At 43.3% G+C, this 13,407-nt stretch overlaps 1 protein-coding gene across 1 annotated transcript in view; it reads right to left on the minus strand.

Moving 5' to 3' along the window:
* Positions 1 to 8,000, minus strand: part of MTMR7 (myotubularin related protein 7) — a 72,805-nt gene extending 64,805 nt beyond the window's left edge. Inside the window, exons 1-2 of the mRNA XM_089669314.1 lie at positions 7,781 to 8,000; positions 982 to 1,104 (exon numbers count right to left, since the gene is read on the minus strand). Coding sequence (XP_089525440.1) covers positions 982 to 1,104; positions 7,781 to 7,804 — 147 coding nt within the window. The 5' untranslated portion in view covers positions 7,805 to 8,000. The remainder of the gene's footprint in view (positions 1 to 981; positions 1,105 to 7,780) is intronic.
* Between the last annotated feature and the right edge of the window lie 5,407 nt (positions 8,001 to 13,407).

The following is a 13,407-nucleotide window of genomic DNA, read 5'->3' on the forward strand; positions in this document are numbered from 1 at the left end:
AATCATGGAAGCAGAGAGATCGGTCCAGATCATTAAAGATCAAGAGGAACAGTTTAGGGACATCTGGTTGGATGTACTATTCACTGGAAATTAAGAACATAAAGATCAGATCTATGGTAGGGTGCTTTTAAAAAAAAAAAAAAAGTTGTCAGACACATGTAGAATTCTTGATGGGGCAAGATCCCTGATGCACACACACCTATTATTGTCGCTTGATGCATTCCCTATTAACTCCCTGAATAATGAGAAGGTACTAGTAGACCACTGATTCACATGTATCCATTTGAGTTTATATTGTTGAAAAAAGTTATTCCCCCTTTTCCCTTCCCCGATCCCTTTCCTCTCTTCCTCTTAGCTGTCTTCTATACTAAGCGGAACATCCTTTGTTCCTGTTGATCTTTAATTATGTCCAGGTCTGGAGTAATATAATGTTTAACGTACCAAAATGTGGATGTCTTACAAGTATTTCTAAGTCTCTACTTTCATTGGCCCTATGGCTATTGCACTTCCAACATGGTACATGTGGATGCTTAGTATAATGCATAGGAAAGCTAATAGCAATCCGGTCTGTATTCTACCTTATGACATTGCTACTGCCAACTACTGTATGCAACCCATGTTATTAATGAAGTTCCCTTTGGAATGAAGACAGACAATTTGTGTATGCCTTTTGGTTTTCCCTACAAAAAAAAAAAAAAAAAAAAAAAGTCTTAATAAACCTTGATTATTAAAAAAAAAAAAAAAAAAAAAAAAAAAAAAAAAAAAAAAGGGAAATTTATTCAAGACAAAATTTTTTTACCCTGTTCCTTCACATTTTCTCACCATTGCAGTCGAAATTAAATGTCAATTTGACCCGTAAAATGGTTAGGAAAGCAAAATGAAAATCCTTTGAATTAAAATTTTCATACAAAATGCAACTAGTTTTTCGCCAGCTAGATTTACACAACAGGTTATAAAGGATAGAATAAACTATGAACATACCCAGGTTTCTTTGCGGGTCTCTGAGATATTTTCAACAAAAATGACATGGGTTGCTGTGAGATATAATGTACCCAATGCTGGCCTTCTAGAAGATATCCGGTCAAGCAGACGGACGTTTTCAACCTTAAACAGAAAACAACATTCAGGGAAAGATATTAATACAGAGAATGCCATTTTACAGCCATATGCTATCACAGTGGTGTCCAAACTGCGCCCCAGGGGCTGAATGCAGCCCTTTGCTTGCTTTTATCTGGCCCTTAGAGCACTATCTCATTCACTGACACCAGCAAAGGGGCACAATTCCTCCCAATGACACCAATGATTGATAGGGCACAGTTCCTCCCAATGACACAAATAATGGGGCCTAATAACACCAGCGATGGGGCACATACTGACCATTGACATCAGTGATAGGGTACAGCTCCTCACTTGGTATCATTGGGAGGAATTGTGTCTTTCACTAGTTTCTAACAATGGTGCCCAATGACACCAATGTTGAGGCACAGTTCCTACCAATGTTGGGGCACAATTCCTACCAATGACACCAACAATAGGGCATTGTTTACTCCAACTGATGCTGGGACATTTTCTACTCCCGATGGCCACCGTCTGGCCCCCCTAAAGTCTGAAGGACAGTAAACTGGCCCTTTGTTTAGAAAGTTTGGAGCGATCATAAAAGGTACCCAATAAACACACATGGGTTTGTCTAATAAACAGAAAAATGTTGATGGTAAAATGAAACAATTCATAGGAACCAAAGCAATTCGAGTTTACTGCGGCCAGATTAGTGAAAGATCAATTCTATTTTGCAGAATTACAACAAATTAAATTTGATGGTATGCGGTCGTATCTGACTCCAAGCCTTCGGTAACAGATGCTTTAAAAAAGGTATTAAACCGAAAACCAAGACTATGATACACTGCAGCTTACCAATCATTAAATGTGGTGGCTGCATTAGTTTTCTTTAGTTTTTTTCTCCCCTCCATTTTCACCTGGTGATCTGGCAAGTAACAACTCCTGTATTACCGTGCCCCCACTCTGGATGAAGAAGCACAGGGGGAAAAGCAGACAGCAGTACTGTCAGTCTGGGGAGAAGGGAATATTAGATTTACTAGCAGATTTAAATACACTAACAAACTAAAGCCAAACTCCAGCTTACACTTTATAATCAGTTACAGCAAACAGGTTTTTCCATTAAAAATAAAAGTTTTACATGAGGAAATAAAATCTGATCATTGTAAGCCCCCATCTGTCAGTGGTACATGATTTATCTCATCCCTGTAAACTGATGCATCTGGAAGAGCGTTTGCTCTTTTGAAAAATAACAGACCTACTAGTCAGATCACCAGATGATAATGGAAGACAGAAAACCTGTAAAAGAAAACTAATGCAACCATCACGTCTCAGAACTGGTAAGCTATATTTAATACCAAACAGCTTTTGTAACCTATATTCATCTGTACTTATCTGGATATACAGGCTGGAGCTCGCTGTATCCTGTAAATGAAATTCCTTTTTGTTTTTTATGTATCTGAATATTATATCAAACATTAATAAAAATTACTTGATTTCAAAGAACTGATAAGCTACAGTAAATTGTTACTTTGGGGTTTAATACTGTTAAGTCCTGTAAGTTGCAAGGTGGGGCCTCCATGGATCAGACTTGTTTTTCCTGCACCTCCCACAGTTGCTTAATTGGATTGCGATCTGGAGAATTTGGAGGCCAAGTCAACACCTCAAACTCATTGTTGTGCTCCTCAAACGATTTTTGAACAGTGGCAGGGATCATTATTCTACTGAAAGAGGTGGCAGCCATCAAGGAATATCGTTTCCATGAAGGGGTGTACTTGGTCAGCAACATTGTTTAGGTAGGTGATGTGTGTCAAGTACATCTACATGAATGTCAGTACCCAAGGTTTCCCAGCAGAACATTGCCCAAAGCATTACATTGCCTCTACCGGCTTGCCTTCTTCCCATCCTGGTGCCATCTCTTCCTCAGGTAAGCAATGCACATGTACCTGGCCATCCATATCATGTAAAAGGAAACCTGATTCATCAGATCAGGCCACCCTCTTCCAATGCTCTGTGGTCCAGTCCTGATGTCCACTGTAGGCACTTTTGGCTGTGGACATGGGTCAGTACACTGACTGGTTTTAAAGTAGAACTAAAGGCAAAACATTTTTGGAAGTCAGTTAGAACACCTGTTCGGTTTTTAGTGCAGTATTTTCTCCTGTTAGGGAGATTCACCCTATTTGTCCTGTTTCCCATTCTCACTGAAAGTGAAAGTAAAAGAAAATTTCAAATTTTAGGTTGTCCCCAGAAAAGTAATAAAGGGGAAAGTTTCCAATGGGGACACTAGTTCTGGTGACTTGGGGGTCCCCATGGAATTCCCTTCATTTGCAGTAATTTCTTCTCACTTCCTGCTTTGACTAGGGGAAAGGAAGTGAAGGGTAATCTCCCCAATGGGACATAGATGGCAAAAAAATAAACTGACAGGGAGTTATAACCCTCCCTCCAAAATGAAAAGAAAAAAAAAACAAAAACCGTTTTGCCTATAGCTCTGCTTTAAAGGGTTAGTTCCCCTTTACCAAATAAAAACTGCCTATGCAGGTAAGGGTTGTCTGTAGAAAAACAAACAAACCATGCAGCTCTGACTAAAGATGTATATTGCTCTTGTTATAGGTGTAGGCCATTTACCTACCTCATGAAGCCTGACTGGGATACTCCAAGGATGTTGCTAACTGAGGCCAAGTCGTTACTTCTCACTTCCACCATCACAGGAGTGAGTTCTCTAAATCAAACCCCCTCACACGCTCTTTCCTCCCCTGAGGTAGTAGCTCCAAGCTTAGCATTTGAGAGCCCACTCCTGTGATGGTGGAGGTGAGCAGGAAGGACTAGTCCTCACTTAGCAACATCCTGGGAGTATCCCAGGCAGGCTTTGTGAGGTATGTAAATGGCTTACACCTATAGCAAATTACATCTTTAGTCAGAGCTGCATGGTTTGTTTTTTATCAACAGACACCCCTTACCTGCATAGGCAGTTTTTTTGGTAATTATTATTATACGAGATTTATATAACGCCAACAGTTTGCTCTTTCGCTTTACAATATAACGGGAGACAATACAGTAACAATACAGTTCAATACAAGAGGGATAGGAGGGCCCTGCTCCTTGGAGCTTACAATCTAGGAGGGAGGGGCTAGTGGTACAAGAGGTAGTAACTGTGGGGGATGGACTGGTAGGAAGAGTAGAAGATTCCATTATTAGCTGAGGGCAGGATAGGCTTCCCTGAAAAGATAGGTTTTCAGAGATCGCCTAAAAGTGAGCAGAGTAGGCGATCATCTGATAAATTGGGGTAGAGAGTTCCAGAGGATGGGGGAAGCTCTGGAGAAGGCAATGGGAAGCCAGTGAAGGGATTGGCAGAGAGGGATGGCAGATATGGAACGGTTAGTAAGGTGAATGAGTCTGGCAGCAGCATTCATGGAGACTGAAGAGGGGATAGCCTGTGATGAGGTAGGCCAATGAGGAGGGAGTTACAATAGTCAAGGCGAGAGATAACAAGGGAGTGAATAAGTTGCTTAGTAGTTTCCAAGGTTAAGAATGGGCGTATCTTGGAGATGTTACAGAGGTGAAGTCTACAGATTTGGACAGGGATTGGATTTGGGGCTGAAAGGACAAATGGGAGTCTAGGATTACACTTAGTACCCTGGCATGAGGGGAGGGACTGATGATTGTGTTATTGATCATGATGGAGAAGTCAGGGGAGGGGGCACGGGCTGGGGGGAATGCTAAGAGCTCAGTTTTTGAAAGATTGAGTTTGAGGAAGTGGAGTGACCTCCATGCTGATATGTCACTTAGTAGGTTAGTAATGCGAGTGAAGACAGAAGGGGTGAGGTGAGGAGTAGAAAGATAGATTTGTGTGTCATCAGCATAGAGATGGTACTTAAAGCCATGGGAGTTTATCAAGTGACCAAGGGAGGAGGTGCAGATGGAGAAGAGTAGGGGCCCAAGTCCGGAACCTTGAGGGACCCCTACAGAAAAGGTGGTAAAGGTGAACTAACCCTTTAAACTATGCAGCCCCACCACACACACACACAAAAATTCTGATGCCCATTTTTTTCTGCTTTCAACCCATCAACTTCAGGGACAACATGATTACTTGCTGCCTAATATATCTCACCTACTTTCAGGTGCCAATGAAACAAGACAATCAATGTTATTCACTTTACCGGTCAATGGTCATAAAATGATGGCAGATCGGTGTATACAGTTTTATATCTACCTAGAACTTGGATTTAAATGAAACCATCACAGCTTGGGGGTTGTACATTCTATAAAGAGGAGTAGGTCAATCTAAGAAAATACTAGTTATGAAGGCAGAATGAAAATACATGTTCTGTTCTCTTCAGAAAATAGAGAAGATCAAGTGTAGTGCCTACTACAACGAATGAGGTTTGCCTTCTCTGGAAAGGATCGTTGGCCCATTAACTACCACTTATATGTAACCTCATTACAGCATCATCTCAGTCACATCATCTCCCTCTACTCTGCCCATCACTTCCCCAGACAATGAGGACATTATGAATCAGATAACAGGAAACGGCCAAAGGAGGAGAGGGAAAACAACATACCGTTCTACAGACAACCTCTGATAATATCTCCATACTTGTGTACTGCTGTCCTAGTAAACAGTGTGTATATATATATATATATATATATATATATATATATATATATATATATATATATATCCCACATCTGTGGCTTTTTAAATTGCAATTAGTGTCAGTGTATAAATAGCAATTAGTGTCAGTGTATAAATAGTCAAGGAGTTTGTTAGCTCTTACGTAGAAGCACTGACTAGGCTAGATATTGAGCCATGGGGATCAGAAAAGAACTGTCAATACTGTCAAAAGTCCTGCGTAACAAGGTAATGGAACTTTATAAAGATGGAAAAGGACATAAAAAGATGTCCAAAGCCTTGAAAATGCCACTCAGTACTGTTAAATCACCTATTAAGAAGTGGAAAGTTCAGGGATCTCTTCATACCAAGCCAAGGCAGACCATGAAAGATTGCAGCCATAACGGACAGGAGATGGATATCACTGTACAAGGAATGTATGATGGATCTGGAGATGGATATGGCTGTCCATGGGATGCATGGTGGATATGGCTGTCCATGGGATGCATGGTGGATATGGCTGTCCATGGGATGCATGGTGGATATGGCTGTCCATGGGATGCATGGTGGATATGGCTGTCCATGGGATGCATGGTGGATATGGCTGTCCATGGGATGCATGGTGGATATGGCTGTCCATGGGATGCATGGTGGATATGGCTGTCCATGGGATGCATGGTGGATATGGCTGTCCATGGGACGCATGGTAGATATGGCTGTCCATGGGACGTATGGTGGATCTGGAGATGGATATGACTGTAGATGGGACGTGTGGTGGATCTGGAGATGGATATGACTGTAGATGGGACATGTGGTGGATCTGGAGATGGATATGACTGTAGATGGGACGTGTGGTGGATCTGGAGATGGATATGACTGTAGATGGGACGTGTGGTGGATCTGGAGATGGATATGACTGTAGATGGGACGTGTGGTGGATCTGGAGATGGATATGACTGTAGATGGGACGTGTGGTGGATCTGGAGATGGATATGACTGTAGATGGGACGTGTGGTGGATCTGGAGATGGATATGACTGTAGATGGGACGTGTGGTGGATCTGGAGATGGCTATGACTGTAGATGGGACGTGTGGTGGATCTGGAGATGGATATGACTGTAGATGGGACGTGTGGTGGATCTGGAGATGGCTATGACTGTAGATGGGACGTCTGGTGGATCTGGAGATGGCTATGACTGTAGATGGGACGTCTGGTGGATCTGGAGATGGATATGACTGTAGATGGGACGTCTGGTGGATCTGGAGATGGCTATGACTGTAGATGGGACATCTGGTGGATCTGGAGATGGCTATGACTGTAGATGGGACGTCTGGTGGATCTGGAGATGGCAATGACTGTAGATGGGACGTCTGGTGGATCTGGAGATGGCTATGGCTGTACAAGGAATGTATGGTGGATCTGGAGATGGATATGGCTGTAGATGGGACGTGTGGTGGATCTGGAGATGGTTATGGCTGTAGATGGGCTGTATGTTGGATCTGGAGATGGAACGTATGTTGGATCTGGAGATGGACATGGCTATAGATGGGATGTATGGTGGATCCGGAGATGGACATGGCTGTAGATGGGATGTATGGTGGATCCGGAGATGGATATGACTGTACATGGGATGTATGGTGGATCCAGAGATGGATATGACTGTAGATGGAACATATGGTGGATAGGAGTGTCACTGTACTTCCCAAAAACAAGAGGGATGTGCTCTATCAGGAACACATATAGGAGGGAGGGAAGCCCTAAACCACCCATCAGTAATGTAATGGAGAGCCATGAGCAGTCCCAGCACTAAACACATCATCCTAATCTCAGATTAGGCAGCCAGGCCTGCATCTCCACTCTGGGCTATGCAGGGTAATAATGGCCGGGAGCCCACACTGTCATCAGCACTGATATCCCTCTGTGCTCGGATACAGAGATGGATCAGGGCCGGATATAGGACTGCCGAGGAGGGAGAAACAGATAAACAAGGCGAGTGAGGATGGAGCCAATGATGGATGGAAGGAGGGAGGCATGGATGGATAGATGCAGGGTGCATGCTCCGAGGACGGGATGTGCTCTCCCCATCCTCACATCACCTCTGTCGGTGTCGCACTAACCTTCGGCAGCCTGATGTGCTCCATGTTGTCTCAGTCCTGGGCGATGCTGGAGGCCATTGGTTGGAGGTCGGAGTATGTGGCCGGGAATGTGTCAGTGATTGGCTCCTCCCCCTCAGGTGCTCCCAGCTCTCAGCTGTACGGAGGAGGATGGGCGGTCACCGTTGTCCTATAGGATGCCGCTACGGCCTATGTGTGCGATACAGAGCGGACATCTAGCAGCCTTCCCCGCTATACGTGTACAGCACACAGCCTGCACGGTCTAGGAGATATTCCAACTTCCACATCTGTTATCCTGGCCTTTCCAACACTCATCATCTGTCATCAGCTGGATTCCTAGTATTGTTATTGATTATGAACACTGACTTTATTATTATACAGGATTTCTATAGTGCCAACGGTTTGCTCAGCGCTTTACATTATAGTGGGAGACAATACAGTTCAATACAGGGGGGATTTGAGGGCCCTGCTCCTTGGAGTTTACAATCTAGGAGGGAGGGGCTAGTGGTGCAAGAGGTAATTAGCTGTGGGGGGTGGACTGGTTTGAAGAGTAGACGATTCCAGTATTAGCTGGGGGCGGGGTAGGTTTCCCTGAAGAGATGGGTGATCAGAGTGCACCTAAAAGTGAGCAGAGTAGGCGATAGTCTGGTAAATTGGGGTAGGGAGTTCCAGAGGATGGGGGAAGCCCTGGAGACGAGCATGGGAGGAGGAGACAAGGGAGCTAGAGAGTAGGAGGTTGTGTGAGGAGCGGAGAGTACGGTTTGGGTGGTATTCAGAGACAAGATTGGTGATGTAATTTGGGGCAGTGTTATGAACGGCTTTATACGTCATTGTTAGTGTTTTGAATTTTATTTGTTGGGCAACTGGAAGCCAGCGGAGGGATTGGCAGAGGGGGGTGGCAGATACAGAACGGTTAGTAAGGTGGATGAGTCTGGCAGCAGCATTCATGATAGACTGAAGAGGGGATAGCCTGCAATGAGGTAGGCCAATGAGGAGGGAGTTACAATAGTCGAGGCGAGAGATAACAAGGGAGTGGAGAAGTTGCTTAGTGGTTTCCGAGGTTAGGAACGGGCGTATCTTGGAGATGTCAGCGATTGGATCTGGGGCTGAAAGGACAGATGGGAGTCTAGGATTACACCTAGTACCCTGGCATGAGGGGTGGGACTGATGATTGTGTTGTTGATCTTGATGGAAAAGTCAGGGGGGGGGGGCACAGGCTGGGGGGAATACTAGGAGCTCAGTTTTGGAAAGATTGAGTTTGACTTCAACATGGAGCCATTAAATATATATATACATACACAGTATCTCCCAGAAGTGAGTACACCCCTCACATTTTTGTAAATATTTGATTCTATCTTTTCATGTGACAACACTGAAGAAATGACACTTTGCTAATGTAAAGTAGTGAGTGTACAGCTTGTATAACAGTGTAAATTTGCTGTCCCCTCAATATAACTCAACACACAGCCATTAATGACTAAACCACTGGCAACAAAAGTGAGCACACCCCTAAGGGAAAATGTCCCAATTGGGCCCTATTAGCCATTTTCCCACCCCAATGTCATGAGACTCGTTAGTGTTACAAGGTCTCAGGTTTGAATGGGGAGCAGGTGTGTTATCACTCTCACTCTCTCATACTGGTCACTGGAAGTTCAACATGGCACCTCATGGCAAAGAACTCTCTGAGCATCTGAAAAAAAGAACTGTTGCTCTACATAAAGATGGCCTAGGCTATAAGAAGATTGCCAAGACCCTGAAACTGAGCTGCAGCATGGTGGCCAAGACCATACAGCGGTTTAACAGGACAGGTTCCACTTAGGATAGGCCTCGCCATGGTCGACCAAAGGAGTTGAGTGCACGTGCTCAGCGTCATATCCAGAGGTTGTCTTTGGGAAATAGATGTATGAGTGCTGCCAGCATTGCTGCAGAGGTTGAAGTGGTGGGGGTCAGCCTGTCAGTGCTCAGACCATACGCCGCACACTGCATCAAATTGGTCTGCATAGCTGTTATCCCAGAAGGACACCTCTTCTAAAGATGATGCACAAGAAAGCACGCAAAGAGTTTGCTGGAGACAAGCAGACTAAGGACATGGATTATTAGAACTATGTCCTGTGGTCTGATGACACCAAGATAAACTGATTTGGTTCAGATGGTGTCAAGCGTGTGTGGCGGCAACCAGGTGAGGAGTACAAAGACAATTATGTCTTGCCTACAATCAAGCATGGTGGTGGGAGTGTCATGGTCTGGGACTGCATGAGTGCTGCCGGCACTGGGGAGCTACAGTTCATTGAGGGAACCATGAATGCAAACATGTACTATGACATACTGAAGCAGAGCATGATCCCCCTCCCTTTGGAGACTGGGCCGCAGGGCAGTATTCCAACATGATAACGACCCCAAACACACCTCCAAGATGACCACTGCCTTGCTAAAGAAGCTGAGGGTAAAGGTGATGGACTGGCCAAGCATGTCTCCAGACCTAAACCCTATTGAGCATCTGTGGGGCATCCTCAAATGGAAGGTGGAGGCGCGCAAGGTCTCTAACATCCACCAGCTCCATGATGTCGTCATGGAGGAGTGGAAGAGGACTCCAGTGGCAACCTGTGGAGCTCTGGTGAACTCCATGCCCAAGAGGGTTAAGGCAGTGCTGTAAAATAATGGTGGCCGCACAAAATATTGACACTTTGGGCCCAGTTGGAACATTTTCACTTAGGGGTGTACTCACTTTTGCTGCCAGAGGTTTAGACATTAATGGCTGTGTGTTGAGTTATTTTAGGGGACAGCAAACTTACACTGTTATACAAGCTGTACACTCACTACTTTACATTGTAGCAAAGTGTCATTTCTTTAGTGTTTTCACATGAAATTATATAATAAAATATTTACAAAAATGTGAGGGGTGTACTCACTTCTGTGAGATACTGTGTGTATCCCTTCATGACCAGGTCATTGTTTGCTGTTCGTCACTGCTCTACTTTAACCACTTCCTGTCCGGACACTTTTACCCCCTTCCTGTCCAGGCCAATTTTCAGCTTTCGGCGCTCTCACATTGTGAATGACAATTACTCAGGCATACAACACTGTATCTAAATGAAATTATTATCATTTTTTTCAAACAAATAGAGCTTTAATTTGGTGGTATTTAATCATCACTGGGGTTTTTATTTTTTGCTAGAAAAATGAAAAAAGACTGAACATTTTGAAAAAAAACATGTTTTTCTTAGTATTTGATACTAAATTTTGCAAATAAATATACTTTCTTCATAAATTTAGGCCAAAATCCATTGTGCTACATTTTGTTGGTAGACATAACCCAAATCAGTGTGTATTATTTAGTCTTTGTGAAAGTTATAGAGTCCACAGACCACGGTATATATATTTGATATATTTGAAAATGTATCAATCCTGATGCACAGACTACCTATATAATTTCTTGGGGCCCTAAAATGCCAGGACAGTACAAATACCCCCCAAACGACCCCTTTTTGGAAAGTAGACAGTCTGAGGTATTTAATGAGAGGCATGGGGAGTTTTTTGAAGTTGTCATTTTTTGCCAATTTTTTAAGGAAATGATGAAAGTAAAAAAAATTCTTTTTTTTTTTCCCACAAAGTTGTCATTTAACAAGTTCTTCCTCTCACACGGCATAGGCATACTTGCAATTACACCCCAAAACACATTCTGCTACTCATCCTGAGTATGGCGATACCACATGTGTAAAACTTTTTCACAGCCTAACCACATAGAAGGGCCCCACATCCAATAAGCACCCTTAGGCGTTCTAGGGGCAAAAATTACACATCTAATTTCTTGATTGTCTATCACAGTTTTGGAGGTCCTGGAGCACCAGGACAATTGAATTACCCACAAAATGACCCCATTTTCAAAAGAAAACACCTCAAGGTATGTTTTAAGAGGCATGTGGAGTCCTCTGAAGACTTCATTTTTTGCCACGTGTTTTTGGAAAATGTGAAAAGAAAATGAAAATGTATTTTTTTTTACGCAAAGTTGTCAATCTATGAGATATTTCTATTACATAGCATAGGCATACTTAAAATGATACCTCAAAACACATTCTTTAACTCCTGCTGAATATGGCGATACCAAATGTGTGAGATTTTTTCACAGTCTGGCCACATAGAGGGGTTCCACATCCAATAAGCACCTGTTAGCGTTCTAAGGGCAAAAATTACACATCTAATTTCTTAACTACCTATTGCTGTTTTGGAGGTCCTGGAGCATCAGGACAATGGAATTATCCACAAAAAGACCCCATTTTGGAAAGCAAACACCCCAAGGTATGTTTTAAGAGGCATGGGGAGTCTTCTGAAGACTTCATTTTTTGCCATAAGTTTTTGGAAAATGTGAAAAGAAAATGAAAATATATTTTTTTTTATGCAAAGTTGTCAATCTATGAGATATTTCTATTACACAGCATAGGCATACTTAAAATTACACCTCAAAATGCATTCTTTAACTCCTGCTGAATATGGCGATACCAAATGTGTGAGACTTTTTCACAGTCTGGCCCCATAGAAGGGTTCCACATCCAATAAGCACCTGTTAGCGTTCTAAGGGCAAAAATTACACATCTAATTTCTTGACTACCTATTGCCGTTTTGGAGGTCCTGGAGCATCAGGGCAATGGAATTATCCACAAAATGACCCCATTTTGGAAAGCAAACACCCCAAGGTATGTTTTAAGAGGCATGGGGAGTCTTCTGAAGACTTCATTTTTTTTTGGAATATGTTAAAAGAAAATGAAAATGTATTTTTTTCTATGCAAAGTTGTCAATATAGAAGATATTTCTAATACACTGCATAGGCATACTTAAAATTACACCCCAAAACACATTCTCTAACTCTTCCTGAGTATAACGATACCACACGTGCAAGACTTTTTCACAGCCTAACCAAATGGAGGGGCCCCACATGCAATAAGCACCGTTAGGCATACTAAGGGCAAAAATTACACATCTAATTTATTGACTACGTATCACAATTTTGGAGGTCCTGGAGCTTAACCTACTAGTACGTGGCTGTCCACATAGCACTATGTTCATTCACCAAGAAGTTGAACAAAAGATAAACCAAAGAGTACCTGTTGTTTCAGTGCAGAGGATGGGTGGCACCAGTGTCTTGCAGGAAGGTAGCCAGTGGGATGTGCAGATGGGTCAGTACCGGTGTCATGCATAGACGTGGTGAGCAAACAGGCAAAGTAGTGGTCCAGGAAGAAGACAGAAACATGGTCCATAAAAAGGCCACAGTCAATACAGACAGCAAGCAAAGACGTGGTAAAAGGATTGGTCCAGGCAGAAACATTAAGCTTAGGGCCTTGGTTAGGTAAGACTGGACAAAGGGGTAGAGGCTTCATCCCACCCAAATCTCTTCGAAGCCTCTGGTCTCCAGACCCTGATCCGGGAATTAAAAAACCCAAAGAAAACAAAAAAGTTTTCTCTGCTCGGAAACACTACTCTGGATCCCCTCACATACGTGAGACCCCTGTGTTGTCTTGAATCCCACTACTAAAGTGGGAGGGCAAAAGATCAGTCCAGGAGGCAGGCAGAGGCATGGTCGATTAACAGGCCGAGGTCAGTTCAGGCAGCAGGCAGAGGCATGGTCGATTAACAGG

This window comes from Staurois parvus, unplaced genomic scaffold, assembly GCF_062004578.1.
Source record: "Staurois parvus isolate SC_StPar_1 unplaced genomic scaffold, SC_StPar_1.0 ptg000071l, whole genome shotgun sequence".
In the NCBI taxonomy this organism is placed as follows: domain Eukaryota; kingdom Metazoa; phylum Chordata; class Amphibia; order Anura; family Ranidae; genus Staurois; species Staurois parvus.